This window comes from Lethenteron reissneri, chromosome 14 (genome assembly GCF_015708825.2).
Source record: "Lethenteron reissneri isolate LAM-NWPU_2019-01 chromosome 14, ASM1570882v1, whole genome shotgun sequence".
Taxonomy (NCBI): Eukaryota; Metazoa; Chordata; class Hyperoartia; order Petromyzontiformes; family Petromyzontidae; genus Lethenteron; species Lethenteron reissneri.
The window spans coordinates 12930314-12948378 of NC_083792.1; the positions used below are offsets into that span (position 1 = coordinate 12930314).

Here is an 18065-nt window from a genome sequence, read left to right on the forward strand (position 1 = left end):
AGTTAGCATGCCATTTAAATAAACTTTCAGGTGTCTGTAGCCTTACTGAAGTTTGTTTCAATGCAATTAAATCGCTGACATCCTGTTACACGCGTGCCGCGTTTGGTCACCGTGGCATGCTGAGCAAGTGCAGCACACTTGCGCCATCTCCTGGCCATTTACTCGCAGCACAACAATTCATGTATTTCATTTCAAGAATAGGGGTTTCACCTTTATTCTGGCAACAAAACTGAAACCTTTTTACAAGGGATCATGTCTGCATTAACCACAATACTTCAAAATGCAAACAAAAAACACACATTTCGATTTAAAGCTTTCGTGACTGCAGGGATTCATCTTCTTGGTTCTTTCGGTAAAGTCACGTAGAAGGGAAGTAATAAAATAATAAAAATAAAAATAAAACATAATATTATGTTTTATTTTTATTATTTTATTACTTCCCTTCTACGTGACTTTACCGAAAGAACCAAGAAGAAGAAAAAAACACACTCTGATAATATTTGCATTGTCCTTGAAACTGATTGGTCTACACCAGAGACAGCTTTCTTTTGAGCCGCGTCTCAAATGGTGTTAGATCAGAGGACGCCAAAATGCGTCCTCTGGTCTAACACCGTGTGGTTAATGCAGACACGATTCCTTGTAAGGTTTCAGTTTTGTTGCCAGAAAAAATGAGAAAACCCTATTCTTATATTTTGGTACTGGCACAGGAGGTCCCATGATATATTTCATTCAAGTTTAACACGTAGGCTTTCGTGACCAATATTATCCACAATCAAGGTTTTGTTTCGGTTTAGATCTCGTAAATATAAAGTATTCGAATTGTAAATATTGCGAATTTACTCTCCAACACACCGGTGTGCTGAACTAGTAACGAGTTGACACACGTTTTGTTTACGTGACAAACCTTCACTGATTGGCCGTGTCCTGCGGAGGGAGCTGGTAGGAACGTTGGGTTGCTCGGTCAATGGCCAGGGTCAACGGCGGCGTGGTGTATTCCGCAAATATGCTCGACTGTGAGGGTGGGCACAAGTCGGCGTGAGTAGGTTAAACGTTGAGATTTATAAGGGCACCACGGGGTGACCAGCCCCTCCCCACCCAGCCCCACCCCTCCCATCCTTCCTTGTTAATCTACTGCTGGATGACGACCTGGCCAAACCGTCGCAGGTCATCGAGGCTATTTGACCATACTTCACCACGCCAGTCAATGCGTGCGGGTTTCTGTAAGTGGGGAGAATAGACGTGGGTCCAGGGCAACAGATGATGTTGCTGCACTGCCTCTTCTGCTGCCCACCACAGTAGCCACGCAGCAGTCTATAGCACCTGTTAGGCACGATGGTCACTCCATTCAGGCACTAAAGCCAGGATCACCCCTGCTTAGCTTGCAACAAATCTGACGAGATCGGGCGGGTTCTATGATATTTGGTCATGGGATAAATCTAGATCAAATCTAGAATGACTGTGTTTTGTTTGTTATCACACGCTTGCATTTGTTTGTATTTGTGTAATGTTTATATTCCAAATATGTATCTCTTTATTTTCCAAAACAAACTGCAAAAGGGCAGAGCCGACAAGGCAAAGGGAGAGAGGGCTTAGTAGGATGGATCGGGGTGGCAAGGCTCATGGGGAAGGCTCAACTCGTCCATAGGACCGGATTTGCCCTTCAGTAGGAATTATATTCACACGCGCCATGAAGAAGGGCCATTGCTCGAAACGTCGCATCCTCGACATTCCATGTAAATATCCCTTTAAAGCAGAAGGCAGTTTTATTATTGACGAACGTTGTTGGGAGTAGGAATTTAAAGCCAAATATCAGCTTCAAATCAAGATCAAATCAAGATCAAATCAAGATCAAATCAAGATCAAATCAAGATCAAATCAAGATCAAATCAAGATCAAATCTCAGCCGCTTGAAGAGTCGGGGGCAAGAGATTGGGGGCAGCGCTCTGCTGCAGAGGGAACCCCAACGCGAACGTAATCGATTCCCTTTCGATTAATCGTGCTCGCAACAATGTGCGATCCCTCATACGTGCGAATGGGCGGGGGAATCGATTAGTTTGAATCGAGCCACCGTCGATTCTTTCCGACCCCCCCCCCCCCCACAGCGGCACCACCTCCCCTATATAAGCCCCAGGCTGAGGCAGGAGGCGCCGTCTGTGCGCTCCCCTCACTCCGCGCTGTCGCCAACGCGGCCTCACAGACAAGTAAACAACGTCGTTTACAACAACAAGAACAACAACAACAAGAACAAAGCAGACGCGTGATTTATACGAAGTGGCGGTAACGTTAAAATTTAACTCGTGAAGTGGCTTCACTGCAGTTGCGTTAAAGTCATCGACGTCGTCATACGCCGAGTCGATAGGTGTCGGCACAATCAGCTTGAACATCGCTTCAATTAAGCACGCAGTCGCGTAATTACCGTCACCACCACCAACCACCCACATCACCGCCAACACATTAACATCATCGACACCATAATTGTCACACACTAATCACCGTCGTCATTATCACCTGCGATAAGCAGCATCAACACCACCACCACCGCGATATTTACCACTGATAGCATCATCACCGCCACCATCAGCACATACAAGTCGGCGCTTGATCACCATCATCACCATCACCACCTCATCACCATCATCACCGTCACGAGGAGGACTGGGCCCTCTGCTGATGTCTGCCAGAGTTTGCTTCGAGGCCGGGCCAGGGGTAGGCACCGCCACGCAGGCGGGGCAAGGGAACGGAAAACAACAACAACCGGGACATGGACAACAACAACAACAGCAGCAGCAGCAGCAACAACAACAACCGGTCCTCCCTGGTGGAGGCGCAGCGCCGCCCACGATGCCTCCGGGGCGGCGGGCGGGCAGCAAGGTGACCGTCAAGTACAACCGCAAGGAGCTGCAGAAGAGGCTCGACCTGGAGGAGTGGATCGACGAGCGGCTGCACCTCCTCTACGACTGCGACGTAGGGCGCCGCCTCGCCTGTCTCACCCCCCCTCCCTCCCTGGCTTTGTCGCACGTGTCCACCACCAGCACCACTACACGTTGTTGTAGTTGTTGTGTTCTCTCTCGTTCGCGTTGCCCCCGTGGTGGTTCTCGTGTTGGCCTCGCCACCACCACCACCGGCGGCGGCGGCTGTCCGTTCAGCACCCTGGTCAGTCGCTGGGTTAACGTCGACGACGCCAGTGTGTGTGTGTTCCATGGAGTGTGTGTGTGTGTGTGTTCCATGGAGTGTGTGTGTGTTCCATGGAGTGTGTGTGTTCCATGGTGTGTTTGTGTGTGTTCCATTGAGTGTGTGTGTGTTCCATGGAGTGTGTGTGTGTGTGTGTTCCATGGAGTGTGTGTGTGTGTTCCATGGAGTGTGTGTGTGTGTTCCATGGAGTGTGTGTGTGTGTTCCATGGAGTGTGTGTGTGTTCCATGGAGTGTGTGTGTGTGTGTTCCATGGAGTGTGTGTGTGTTCCATGGAGTGTGTGTGTTCCATGGAGTGTGTGTGTTCCATGGAGTGTGTGTGTGTGTGTTCCATGGAGTGTGTGTGTGTGTGTGTTCCATGGAGTGTGTGTGTGTGTTCCATGGAGTGTGTGTGTGTGTGTTCCATGGAGTGTGTGTGTGTGTGTTCCATGGAGTGTGTGTGTGTGTGTTCCATGGAGTTTGTGTGTGTTCCATGGAGTGTGTGTGTGTTCCATGGAGTGTGTGTGTGTGTGTTCCATGGAGTGTGTGTGTGTTCCATGGAGTGTGTGTGTGTTCCATGGAGTGTGTGTGTGTGGATGTTCCACGGAGTGTGTGTGTGTGTGTTCCACGGAGTGTGTGTGTGTGTGTTCCATGGAGTGTGTGTGTGTGTTCCATGGAGTGTGTGTGTGTGTGTGTTCCATGGAGTGATTGTAAGTGTGTGTTCCATGGAGTGTGTGTGTGTGGATGTTCCATGGAGTGTGTGTGTGTGGATGTTCCATGGAGTGTGTGTGTGTGGATGTTCCATGGAGTGTGTGTGTGTGGATGTTCCATGGAGTGTGTGTGTGTGTTCCATGGAGTGTGTGTGTGTGTTCCATGGAGTGTGAATAACTGAGCCATCATCATACCGTGTCCAACAACACCTTGTCCTTCTTGTATGGGGGGGGGGGATTGAGTTCTCAGGTCCGTGCGACGTGCAGACGTTTCGATTACGGGCAAGAACGGCAATGTGTTTTTGTCTGCTTGTTTGTGTTTCTCTCCTTGTGCTGGGACTTTGTAGGATGAACGATGAGATTTATAAGGGCACGGGGTGACCAATACGGTCTGAATTGGTCTGTAATAAGGTAGGCACTGATAAGGGGTTGACATGTGTGGTAGTGTAGTGTTATAGTATCTTAGTGGTATCGTATATTAGTGCATACCTGCCAACCCATACGGTTTACTCGAATTCTTGTAAAGGGAAATTGAGTTTTCAGGTCCATAATATGTACAGCTGTTTCAATACCTGCAAAATTGTGTTGTGTCTATTTGTGTTTCTCCCTTGTGATGGGACTTTGTAGGGTGAACGTTGAGATTTATAAGGGCACGAGGTGACCAATAGGGTCTGAATTGGTCTGTAATAAGGGAGGCATTGATAAGGGGTTGACAGGTATGGAATAGTATGTTCAGTGTACGATGTACTGTTGTATAGTAAACTAAACTCAAAACGTTATATTTATTTGTACTAGGTAAGGCCCACTTGAGCTCTCATGTCGCTCTTTTTCAGCAGCGACCTGGCCACCAATGACAGCTAAACGAAGTGGCTTGTCGCGTGGAAACTTAGAGAAGCCACATACCCCAAAGAGTGTGTTGTTTATAGAGTGCATAGTGCATATAAATACTTTATTACCTTCAGCTTGTTACTCTATATAGCAGTGTACTGAGTGAGTGAGTGAGTCCACATTGCAGTGCATGCCACATGGTGCAAAAGTGCTTGGTACAGTTTATTGTTTAATATAATGTATTGTTTAGTATAACACTGTATATATTGTATACTAAAGAATACACTATGTACAGTACTGCACAGTATAAGACTATAGTCATACACTGGTCTACTATATGTGTGTACACTCTCAGCTTGGCAATGTGCAGGGTGCATTGTGCGGCATAGTACTAATGGACTATTATACTATTTAGCATTATACATTGTAGTGTGTTTATACGGGATTGTGTGTGTGTAGTCCAGCATACTGTCTGTTGTACAATACCGTATGCTGGCTTCAATGTATTGTGTATCCGTGCACCATTTAGAGTCCACAATACGTGTACTGTGTTATACACAGCAACATATATGGCGTACTGTGCCAAATATACAAAATAAACTACTGGATACTATCTACACTATGAATATTAACGGGAGTGCACAATACACGGCAGTATTGAGCGTATACTCGAGTAGTTTATTTTTTATATCCCGTATTGTGCACTGTATACACAACTCACTGTATAAGCACTACATAGTACAACATGCACTACACAGTACAACATGCACTACACAGGACAACATGCACGCTTTATAGAATATAGAACTTGCATCGAGTCACTGGCTCATGGCCAGAGGAGTATGGAAGTTACAGGAGCTCGGGGCTGTTAGAGGAGATCACCTTTCCGTTCATGCTCGTTTGAAACATCAACACGTGGAACTTTTAGCAGCTTTTAATCGAGATCTTCGTCTAGCAGTGGATTGCTCATGGATGACGATGGTGTAATACGCTATACCGCATTGCACTATGTGTATTTGCTGTACAAGTGCAGTATTATGTACCATTGGAGGTGTGCAAACTGATTTTTGTGCGCAGTTCTGCCCTGTATAATAACGACTATATAGTCCTGGAACTAACAGTGCACACAAACAGTGTTTGTAATTTCGGTAGACACACCACACGGGCTAACTGAAACGATTGTGTATCGTCAGTACACTCGTACACGTGGCAGCAACATGCCTAGCCAGTGGCCCTACCTTGGTGAAAAGGTTGTGCAATTATCCATACATTATTTGGTATATGCACAGGTCTAAAGTTTCATCTGTTTGACCTTTTAAAGTACTGTAATAACATTTGGGTTTCGGAGCCTGGGAAAGGTCAACCAGCCAAACTGTCAGCGAAACCTAAGAAGACTTGTGAATGATGGAAACGCATATTAATCCTACATTGATAAAATGTTATTTATTTAGAAAATTTTATTTCAAATAATCCTTAGTTTGAAAAATAAACTCCTTCATTTGGAGTGATGATTTTTAGAATGTGTCCCAAGGAATGAATTGGATTTATATAATAAGCCAGCTGAAGGCATGGGTGTGGTTATTTGCACTTGCAACGCAGATTTATGACGAAAATATGCACTTATGTAATATTGGGTTTTCAAAATATTCAAAAGCCACAAATTACAATTGTCTTCTTGTGCGTGGTGCACGTTCTAGTAATGTTTATTTGGCGTTTTGAAAGGTTTCTGCTAAATTCAATCAAATTATTGTATATAAATCAGCAACGTGCAAAAACTACAGGCACTGTACTTTATAATTCACAAGTTGCATATCTGAATTTAAAGAGTTGGCACTTAACATTCTTCAACAATGATGTTTGTAGTTTTTTTATGCGGTGACCTTGACCATTCCCTTTGAGTGTTAAAATGTTATCGCAACATTCTTTGACGTGCTGCCCAATCGTATGCAACCTTGGAACAACCACTGTTGTATTACAAGGATTTAGTATTAACAAGTAAAATTGTGGTGGAATATATTCGTATGGGCATTGTACACAGCGATAATGTATTATTGTGCATTGACAATATTTCACATCGTGAAAGATTGCTGGCTACTGCTGCCCCACGATGTAGTCATGCAGAGAGCTGTCATCCTACTCGGGTGTAATTCATTGACAGATCACAAGTTAATAACTGCCTACCGAGACAAATGGGACCTTGGAAAAATGTTAAATCTGCAGTGTAGCAAAGATGTCCATCAGAAGAGCTGTGCCATTGCTGGAAGAGGCTCACTTTGTCTGAATGGTTATGACTACAGAAGTATGTGCTCCCTTACATTTTATATAGCCCGGAACAGAGAAGCATCGCGTTGTAAGAAAACATGCCCAGCAGAGCTGCATTCAAGGCAACTCTATTTTCGTTAAAGATTACCTATCCATTGCACACAGGCGGTCCTTCAGAAACAAATGGCTGCCTGACTGGTGCAGGGAATTAATCCTTGCAGAGGTCACGGAGAAGTCCGGCGAGACACATTAATGAGCTCAGAGAATTTGCGCTGAGTCAACTTCGATCAATGGAGCTTCAGTGAGGGCTTCTGTGTGCTGCTTGCACTTTGCAAGGGGTGAATACTTTACTTCTTTATGCTCTCCTTTCCCTGCGGGATTTGGCGATTTTAACACCGACATTTGGTGTCCCTTGGCAATCATTGACAACAACGATGTGTTTGAATGCCTGGAAAATATGAACTAGAATATCAAGTGCCAGCTTTATCACCACCACTGAGTCAATGGGGTCAGAGTTTCACGGTTACTTGTGAAAATTAAGAAGACTCTGACGTTCATGCATTTCTGGGTGAGGCCACGTTAAGTCGAAGATTGACTTGTGCTGTGGTTAGACCATTAGGTGTGGCATCCTTTTTTAAGAACTGAAGTTGGCAGTACTTATTCTTATATATCGTGACATATACTTGATTGAATTATTGTTATTACCTTCATGTCCTGTCTTGTAACCAGTAGCTGTTAGACTTAAATAATTCTGCCTGATCTCGAGCTATGTAAGAGTAGAAGTTATTTGGCCCAGATAAAATCATTTTTTTTACTTTTGGTAGTATACTTCATAGCATAGTTGCTATTTTGCTCATCCTTCAAAGTCGAGCAGTAACTGTGTTTAAAACGCAATGTAATAGAACTGAGGAAAATTAGCAATTCTTTGTTTGATGTGTCAGCACAACTTCTTGCCAATGAGTGTGCCCCAATACTCACATGAGCAATTGCCTCTACACATACTGCTTCTACATTCATTCATCTTCTTATTTCAGCGCATTATCACTGGAAAAAGGTTTCAGCCATAGTACTGCGAGAACATCAGTGTAACAAATGGCATTGCCTATGGCCGCCGGGTTAAGAATAATAGGATCGTGCCACTGGAAACTGCAATAACTGTCAGGCATCCTTCACCCTGTGGGTTTGCTGCTGTTGTGGAACTGGGTTGTTTGACATGACATTCCTTGGACAGATATTACTTCGTTTTGTTTAAGCTGCAGGCAAACATCCCAAAGCAAAGGGAGATTATGAACAAAAGTAAACATTTTATTTAGTTTAATTATTTATTTAGTTTTGTACAAATTTTTCCTTTTTTTTTACAAATTTGCATATTACCAGGAAGGTCAGTTTAACACGTCGGCTTCTATTGTGGCTTGGCTCTCCAACACACCGGTGTGCTGTACTAGTGACGAATTGGCATGCTCTGTTTACGTTGAATAACCCTTACGAGTTGCCTGTGTAGGGTGGTGGTGGGTTTTAACGACACATTTATTTACGCGATCTACCCATGTGGTCCTCCATTTAGAGAGTGTGTAAAGTTAGCCCATTCTCACCAGCATTCAGGGATTTGCATTTTACAATACCGTAGTCTCGTAAATGTTTTGTTACATGTGACTGCATTCTTTTTCAAAGTCCACTACAATCTTGGCCTTTATGTACGGGGCCAAGTGTCTTACAAACAGCAGTACATACATGCATCACTGCCAGCACAAATCACTTCTTATATGTATGGTATTGTATTGGTTTTGACATTTATATATAACAATGTGTTATTTTCACAAGCAAATGTTTACTTCAGTTAATTATGTTATGCATTAACTTTTGTATTTTTTGTTACGTCAATAAATGCACATTGTTATTTTTACAGACATAAACATTCTGAAATGATATTTTTGAAAAATATTGAGGCATGAATGAAATTGTATGGTAACATGGCCTAGCAGTAGTCATTTCGCAGCCTGTTATAGAGGTTCAGGATTAAAACCTAGCGGCCGCCCTAATTATTACTGCGGGTGTAAAGCCATACACGACAGTCTCCTTCAGAGTGGATGTTAAAGATCACCTGATGTCATTCGCAAAAAAACTAGGCCATTGTGTGCTGGCATCATGGCCCAAATTTGAAATATTACTTTAAAATTACTCAATTGGGATTATACATAGCCATGATCTGCCCTTACTGGCAGACTGATGCCCCAGCTTACTCTGGCAAATTAAACTATCCTGTGTCTCTTGAATTCTAACCTGGTTAAACAAAATATACTTGGCACTCCTGGAAAAGTGTTGTTTTGTCACTGGGCAGTTGCACAAGTTTGCATGTATCTTTCAGATACTTGAAATATGGGATTAATCATGAGTATAAACATGGCCATAGTAAGTCAACCAAATAGGACTGTCATTCAGATTTAAATATTGTGTCCACCTTTAGTGGTACGGAAGAAATGCTTATAGAATACTGGTGCCAGCCCTTCTCAGATGAGGTTAAATATTTGTACTGGGATCATGATTCAGTTGTGTAAATGAAACTAAAGGCTTCCAGCACGGTTTATATGTACGGTGTGAAAGAAGTTCAACATGCATGTAGACCATTTTTTTCAAAAAAATGTAATTAACTACTTTAAAATGACACCTCATATGTATTAGGATATGTTTTTACATTGTGACTGTAAAATTGCCTAATTTGTGAAATTGCATAGCTATGAATAATCTATAACACGAACTAGAAGAGGGAAAACTAAAAAAAGAGAATCTTGAATAACAGAGAAATAGCCGAGGATTTGAAAAGGTTAAATGATCAAGATAAAAAAGCCATAACGGCAAAGGTCTCTTTTGAGCAGCAAGTTAAAGACCTTTCAATAACCGCACTGCCATGCATTTTTAATCGTGCACAGGTCTGTAATGTTCAGTTCACTTCGTCTCATGTGATGTGCAGCAGTGAAACCCCGTGGCTTCGGCCTGCTTTCATGTTCGTTTCCGTCTGGCTTCAATAATGCATGCCGCCAATGATTATAGGAAGGCGTGGGGTGTTTGTACAGATTAGATAACCTTGGCTACTCAGTGGGGATGATGGCCTCCCTTGGTGGTTGTGTTTTTAGTTTCAATTACAGCTGATTGAATGCATTTGTTGTTACATGCACGATTGCATAGGTGGTTTGTGTTAAGTTTATTTAACAGCTTCACAATTGGAGGTCCCACTGCTTATGTCATAATGTTGCACTGTATTAAATGTCAGTCGATGCGAATTTACTTCGTTTGATATAAGCACACTGCAATACGTTATTTTGTGTAATTTGTTCTAGCAGTAGCGTATGAATGTGCTATGTATTTGTATATGCAGCTAATCAAGAGTGTGTATAGACTTAAAGAATGCTGCCCTTTGTTTTGAACAACAACAGGAGGAGGAGATGCCTGAACTGGAGATAGACATTGACCAGCTGCTGGATATGAACACGGATGAGGAGAGAGCTGAGCAGTTACGGGTGAGTGTACGTTAGTACTAAATGCTGTCCCAAGAGGTAGACTCGCTGCTCGTGTAGAGGGAGCTTCTGAGAGCCCCTGTTTAGGGTATTTGGCCTACTTCTTCGACGTCTTGAAAGAGGTGTGAGTAGCAACATATTACACCACCACACGCGACCTTCCAATAGATTAACGGTAATACAACCATTGCGCTGGCAACCTGGATTACAAGTCCAGTGTGATAACCTTCACACCGTAGCAGCATAAGCATCTGCACTTGATGGGATGCTTCCAGAAAAATTGCCATTGCTTGTACCAAGAGAAAGTGACAAAGCGGGACCTTGACTTGGAATGTCAGGTTTACTTAAAACAGATATCCTGTATTTTAATTTTATTTGCAGTGATTTTGAGTATCCCTTTGAATATGATTAATGTCCTTAACATGTGTGCATATGTTTCTCGGGTACATTAAAATGCAGCAGGGTTATTTGCCTCCTGTAAAACTGTCATACACTAATACAGCCATGTGTCTGTCTCCGCAGGAGATTTTACAAGAGTGTTGCAGCAGTTCAGAGGTAAGCCAGTGCTAAGTTGAATGCAGAGAGAGTTAAATACATCACCATGTAGAACACATACAGTGAAGCAGAACCACAAGCCTGCAGAATGGACCGCGTACTAAAATATCTTGAGCATAGGTGAGTAAGTGGGCAATGGGTGTATATCCATGTCAAGTTGCTGAGCTCTTGGCTTCAAACTTCAGAATGTACCCTGTGCTAAAAAAGGTTATGCGTAACGTGTTTCAAAGTCTCGATTTGGTCACGGATTGCTTGGCAATAAACATATCTAAAATTAGCAATGCCTTTTTTAAAGGTGGGTGAAAAAAAAACCATTTTCGTACGCAGAGCGAAAGGTCCATTTTAAGGTCAGGTAAGAAGAGGGTGGTGCTGTGGTGAATGTGATGTTGACTGATCCACTGTAGTGTCTTTGCCACATTTTCACAACAAATGCGAACTTGTCTCAGCTGGCCTCGAGCTGGCCCAACCTGTGTCCCCAATCTCCACGAGTCAAGAGTTTCCATGGGTTTGGCCCATCCTGCTTCCGTGCCCTTGCCTGCTTTCTCCCCGTGCTCTGCAAATCGGGGAACGATCTTTAAATACAGTACAGTATAACATTTCCCCAGAAGCCCCTGGGGCGTTATTGCCGGACCGGTGTGCGTACCTGAATAAAAACATTAAAACGAAGTAATTGTTTCAACACTCAGTCGTTAGGATAGACTAATTTGCGCTAAAATGTATCGCATTTGTAATATTCCTCGTTTTTTAAAGACTAATCTGGACATAATGTTGAACATTGTGAGTGACGTCGTAGATTGCGTGTCTAATTTCCTCGCCGACTCGGTGATGCCATTTATGGTTCTCGAGTTGGCGGAGTCCTTAAGAATGTGGCACAGAATGAAGGCATGAGCCTGGGGTCTTGGGTCTGTGATTGGTTCGGCTGGGCCAGGCTGCCATAAAAACACACTCGTTCACTAGCACTGAGCCCGCATAGTTTCCTCTGGCTGTGAATCATTACAACATTTGAATCGTTCGTTGCTAGGCCATGGCTGTACTGTCACTAGAGTTTGCATGGGTGGATTGCAAATTATGTTGTGTAAGGTACACCAGGCAGCTCGTTTACAAACAGAAATAAACCTGACATTCATATTTGTCTGTGTGCTCGTGCAGGAATTTGTTTTGGAGCTGCTGTCCAGAATAAAAGGGATGAAAAAACTGAGTACTAACAAAAAATAAAGACCTGGCTCTTGGCCGTGCAGTGGAACAAGCTACTCCTCTCCATGGCGGCCACCTGTAAAAAAAGATGCTCGAAAATTTGTATTTAAAGAGAAAAGACAAACAAAAAAACCCCTAAATTGGATATTTAAAAAAATCACAGGGAAAACTTTGGTACACTTTGAGAGCAGATATTATTTTGCACACTGCTAGCCATGAAGGCACATTTGTAGTAAAGTAGTTTTAAGATACACTCCAGGAATATATAGTGTGCGGGTTAAGTTTATTGGCATTTGCGACTTTTAAAGGCACATGCCTTTCGCGATCGTAATAGTGAAGTTTTTGGAATTTTTTTCCTTATGGTTCATTAAAGCGTCAGACGTGTGCATTTTTTACCATCATGGCGTAACTTTTTTACATTCATGTTAGACGGTTGCATTTGAATGTTCAGTCATTACACTGTTACCTTTTAATGTTTTGCAGCTTATTCTCATTCAGTGTAAGTTTGTAAAACCTATGCGTTTTTGTTTTCATGTGTCCACACACATGGAGATTGTACAATTGTTTTACATGTGTGGGTGTCTGTGTGTGTATCGTGTAGTTTAATGCTTGGGATTTTAAGCAAAATAATGCAGTTTATACACGTGTATACAAACAGATGTGACAGCCTTCTGTTTTGCTGTTGTTGATGGCTTTATTTTTCTATGCTTCGATTAAGTTTTTGCACGTGACAATGTTCACATTTTTTGGCGGTAACATTCTTCTTATTTTTAAAACGTCCTTTATTGCATGCAATGAAGTTATATAACTTGCATTTTTTTCTTTTAACCTATCTATGTGACTTTACCGAAAGACCCAAGAATTCGAAAAAAACAATTAATCCCCTAAGCACATTACTTGGAGTGTAAACAGTTGTTTGGCGTCATTGTCGCAGCAGGAATATTTTTTTACACCACTTTTCTTTTTTAAACGCGCACACATTGGGAAATGTGGTATTTTGTTACACACAGTCATATCACTGGCTTTCAACATCAGGGGACTTTGTGTTTTTTTTGTACTGTATATTGTATTTTCATTGGACATTGTTCTACACAACAAACATCGTAAATGTAATATTTCGGTGCTTGTGGAGATCGCCTTCCATGCCTGAAACGAGCACACCGGGTTAAATGGCGTGCTAGTGCCTACTTAACCGATTGGTTAGTAGATTGATTGGCACTTGTGTTTAACGTCGTCTCGAATTTTTTGCGCGTCTTATAACCGATTTAGTCCGTGAAATCCGGTTGGCTTGTTGCGCTGGCAAGAAAACTGTTAAAGCTGACTGCCAATAATTGTATTGGTTCAATTATATTTTACACTTGTGCTTTTAAACAAAAAGTATTCCTTGCAGTATTAATGCTGATACTGTCCGAGAAATAAATGAGGAGTTTCCACTTACAACCATCTGCAGTGGCGTTGGAAGGTGGTGTGCATTTTTCCGGTTATAAAACATGCACATACATTTTTTTACGTGAATACTGACATATTGGTCTAATGTCCATAACGTGTTTTTACAATAATTTTGGCACGACACTTTCATGACACCTAAACCAAATGCAACAATTTCTGCATTCTCGAATGTAAAGTTGTGTCCGCATGGTGGCTTACTTCAGTTACTGCTATCTACGTGACGCTGTCAGCATTGACACTCGGCAGTTTCAACTCTCTCCGATTGTGCCACTCACCCATTTCACAAATCATCTCTGACTTTCATGACATCATTAATATGCACAAACTGTCAACGCTCGCATGCACGATTCGTGATCCAAACTTGTGAAATCGTTTATACCACATGTGACAGCTGTCTGGGAAAGAAAGGAAGTTTTTTTTACTTCCCATTTGGCATGTGAAAAACGATGACAGCTGTACTGCTCTTGCCTTAGGATGGTAGTTTGTGATTTTATTATCTGTGCCCTGTGGACACAGGATGGAAGTGATGATCTTTCTGTTACAGTGGAAATACTTATAGATTTATTTTGGTGATGTTACAGGGTTAGTGTGAATAAACCACTCGCTTTAATCGCCATTGTCATCGATATCTGTAGATAAAAGTTCACGAGAGGTTGCAATTGACATGCGGAGATCATCAGACTCTTTAGAGTTAGTGTGCATCATATCAATTCAGCCAAATTTTATAATTTGAACACATTGCATTAAGTGATTACAACCACTAAACCAGTGATTACAGACACGTGGCCGGTTATATTTAATTTAAAGCACTTATCAATAAAATATATTGTCTCTGTGCGAGTGGGTATTTACAGCCCCTTTACAGATTCACTCGGTTTGCTGTCAGTGGGTGTCGGCTTCCGATACATTTTAAGCCTGCGGTATTGAAATGTCAGGTATGATTTAGAAACGAGCAACTGCTCTAAAGGTCTGTACATCAAACTGCATTAACAAGATAAGCTTGGTAAAAAAAAAGTATTTGGCTGGATAAAACAAAATGTACAATAATTCATTCAAATGTGTTTTCTTGCTTGCAACAATGAATCTTGTGATTGTGATTACGGTTGGTTTTGAATATTAAGCACAGCTTATTTTGTGCTCAAAGGTGTTTTCTATAATGTTTTATGGCACACATCAATATTTATTATTTGCAAGTGAATGTAAATGTCTAATTTTCCACGGAAAATTATGTGACTGAACGATAATGTATGCTGTTTATTATTGTTATCAATGGGGAATATCACCATTCATTTCTTCTAATCAAATACTATTTAGTTTTTTTAAGGTGTGCAAGTTCGTATACTGTGGTATTTTCCACTCGTATCATACAAAGGTGTAGCTTCGTGTCTTTTGTTATAAACAAATAAGCCAAGTGGTGTGGTCTGGTGGAAAATTACATATTTGCTTCTGTATGTATAGTGGGAATGTGCTTTTGTTTGTTTATCTTAAACAATTTAAATCTAAATGCACACACGTTAAGTATATTTGCTGTCTTTGGTGTTGCAGTGTTTTCATGTTACCGATGTACGTTGGGTCACGTGCTGTTATTAAATGTCTGTGTACATACGAGTGGACTCTAAATAAAGCACCTTCAAAACACATTGTCCACACCTTGATTTATTAATCAAAACTACGGGTCGCTGTCAGTTGGTTTTTGTAACATTTCACTGGTGTCTTGTTTTTTCGGGTATGCGTGTGCTCATATTTGTGCTGTGCATTATAAACAAAATGCGATCCACAGCGTTCTCGATTGACTTTTCCGACTTGGAGATGTCATTCCAGTCATGATTGCCATCCCAGAATAGAAGGGCTTGAAGCGTCCACTTGTCTTGGCTTATATGATAGCCATTCAGAAGGTCACCCATGTCCCACCGAATTGCTGTGCTTCTTATTTGATTTACCAACGATTGCATGGTAAGCTTTGTAAAACACCTGAGCCAGCCTTTGGTGAATATCTAAATTTTTAATTGTTTTTTTTTGTATGACGTATTTTAAACTGGAAAAACATCAATCCCCTGAGTAGGAGGCTGATGGTGTTTTGTATGTTGCTTTTATAAATAGCGATCCACCCTCCAACCCTTACAATACATTTTTCTTAAGGTAGCCGGGCTACTCGGAGGTCAGACGGCTGAGCTGGCATCGTTAAGGTCCTGGGTTAAAATCCAGGCAGCCACCCATGCTGAAATAGTTATTTTGCCTTGCGAGTGGATGGTCATGGGTCCAGTCAAAAAATAACTGCATAAAACGCTCAATCTTATAACATTTGGGTCCTCACTATTTGCACGCTGAGACGTATGGAATAATTCAAATAGGGCAATTGGAATACATAAAAAAAAAACATGGGTGTAAATTTAATTTGTATAGTTTGTAAACTAAAAAGATACTTGGTATAATTTAATGTATGTACCGTATTGTCTACTGCTGTACATTTTAATTGATAATCATTACACCTCCAATATATATTGTATATACACCATAGATATTTGGTTTTTTACAAAATTATTTTTGAGAACTGATATTATAATATATTTATGGTTTTGATGAAATTTGTAAAAATATACTGCAGATAATGTATATATCCATTTTATTTTCATTGCAGTTGTATTCTAACGAGCAAAATTTGAAATGTACCTAGCCCTAAAGCCATTTTATGATTGTATTTCACTGGTCTCTGATTTGCTCATTTTAGTAAAGAAAAAATCACCAACATTACCAATTTCTGTACAGTATTTAAACATTGCTTTAGGGGCAGCATAGCACCACACAATTTAATTATAACCATGTAAATTATAGATGTACTACACATACATCTTAATATATTTAATCCACATTAAAATGCACGGTGTAATTTTGGCCGCTATTTTTTTTCAAATCTAATAAGCCGTAGGATAAATAAATCACAATAAATCAGTAGGGCATGCATTATTTCGGGCAAGAATGGGCAGGAGTATAAATGTAGAGTGTGTGGGTTGTGCATACATCACACGACTCTCTCCAGCTGACCTTGGCTTGCATTGGGACTTTCATTTCAACTTAGCTGCCAATGCTCATACATTAATAATACACGCTGAAAGGAACTGACATAAGGCACACAAACCATTCTTGTGCCAGGTGCTGCCTACTCTACATTTTCCACAACGCGCTGAAATATAACGTCATGCACGTTTTGTTCGTGGTTTTCCGCCAGTGCAGATGAAAGCGTGATTCAATTTGCCACTGTGCCCACACTTCGGTTCCAGACAAAAGCATCATTGCATTTTCCAGGAAGTAAAAAAAACATAGAATGGATACACATTTTAATGCCTTACTTTGGTACAGTACAATATCGCATATCTAACTGGGGACTGAGCTATCGGCGAATATATAAAAATGTTCAATATGTGACTGTCCATAGAGAATGACTGTGCACAAACACTGCCCTGGGTGTGGGTGGTCACTTGGTAAGGGCAGTTATGAAATGTCGTAAATGTGGCATTGTTGTGTATGCTGTAGGTTAGACCCATCCATAATTTTAATTCACTGCTATATGGTCTCATGACTGTGGTCACGGATCGAAGATTAGCAAAGGCGCAATTTCTCATTATTTATTTATCTACAGAAGCAGGGACATTTGCGAATCATGTCAGTACTCTCATAGATGCATTAATTAGCACGTTATTTTATTCAACAGGAACGTTGATCACGTTTCCAATCGCACTATGGACAGCTGCGGATTGCACAATTGAAATAGCATTTCAATCCTGAGTATATATTTGCATGTCCTATTGCTCGCATGTCGTGTATAGAAATGCTGCACAAACCCGTTAATTAATTGGTCGCTAAGAACCCGGTGATCTGACGTGCAAGTGACTCATACAGGCGTCACGTGGCTAATACAATGGATTGAGAACAGGTACCTCGTGTCTGATGTTTCATGCCCTGAGCCTGGGCGCATTGCTCCAGCCCAACCTTGGTATGTGCTACACATTTTGAAAGCTTTTTTTTGTATGGCAAGTGTAAATAACATGATGTGTGTATATCGGGGTTATTACGCCATTCAATAGCCTCTGTGGAGTGTTGGTGGATTTGTTGAGCTATAAAGATGTTTTGTATTGGCTGTAGCTACTAAATATTGCAGTGTTTAAAAATGAAATCACTGTTACTGTGCATAGCCCAGCAACAAGCAGCATAAAAAAATATATAACAAAGTTAAAATATTTCTTGAATTGAGCGAGATCATACGAACTTGGGGAAACAGACCAGGAGGGCAGAAGCAGAATGAAGAGTGTTTTGGACCCGCAGTGTGGTGGTTGAAAACTGTGGACAAGACGACACAAGTGAGTCTGGTAGGCGGACGCCTCCGCGTGCG

At 41.5% G+C, this 18065-nt stretch overlaps 1 protein-coding gene across 1 annotated transcript; it reads left to right on the plus strand.

Moving 5' to 3' along the window:
• Positions 1-2162: 2162 nt before the first annotated feature.
• Positions 2163-15316, plus strand: LOC133342425 (protein phosphatase 1 regulatory subunit 14B-like). Its single transcript, XM_061551603.1, has 4 exons — positions 2163-2964; positions 10400-10483; positions 11003-11035; positions 12185-15316. The coding sequence occupies exons 1-4, from the start codon at positions 2671-2673 to the stop codon at positions 12248-12250; spliced, it is 477 nt and encodes a 158-aa protein (XP_061407587.1). The 5' UTR covers positions 2163-2670; the 3' UTR covers positions 12251-15316.
• The last annotated feature ends 2749 nt before the right edge of the window (positions 15317-18065 follow it).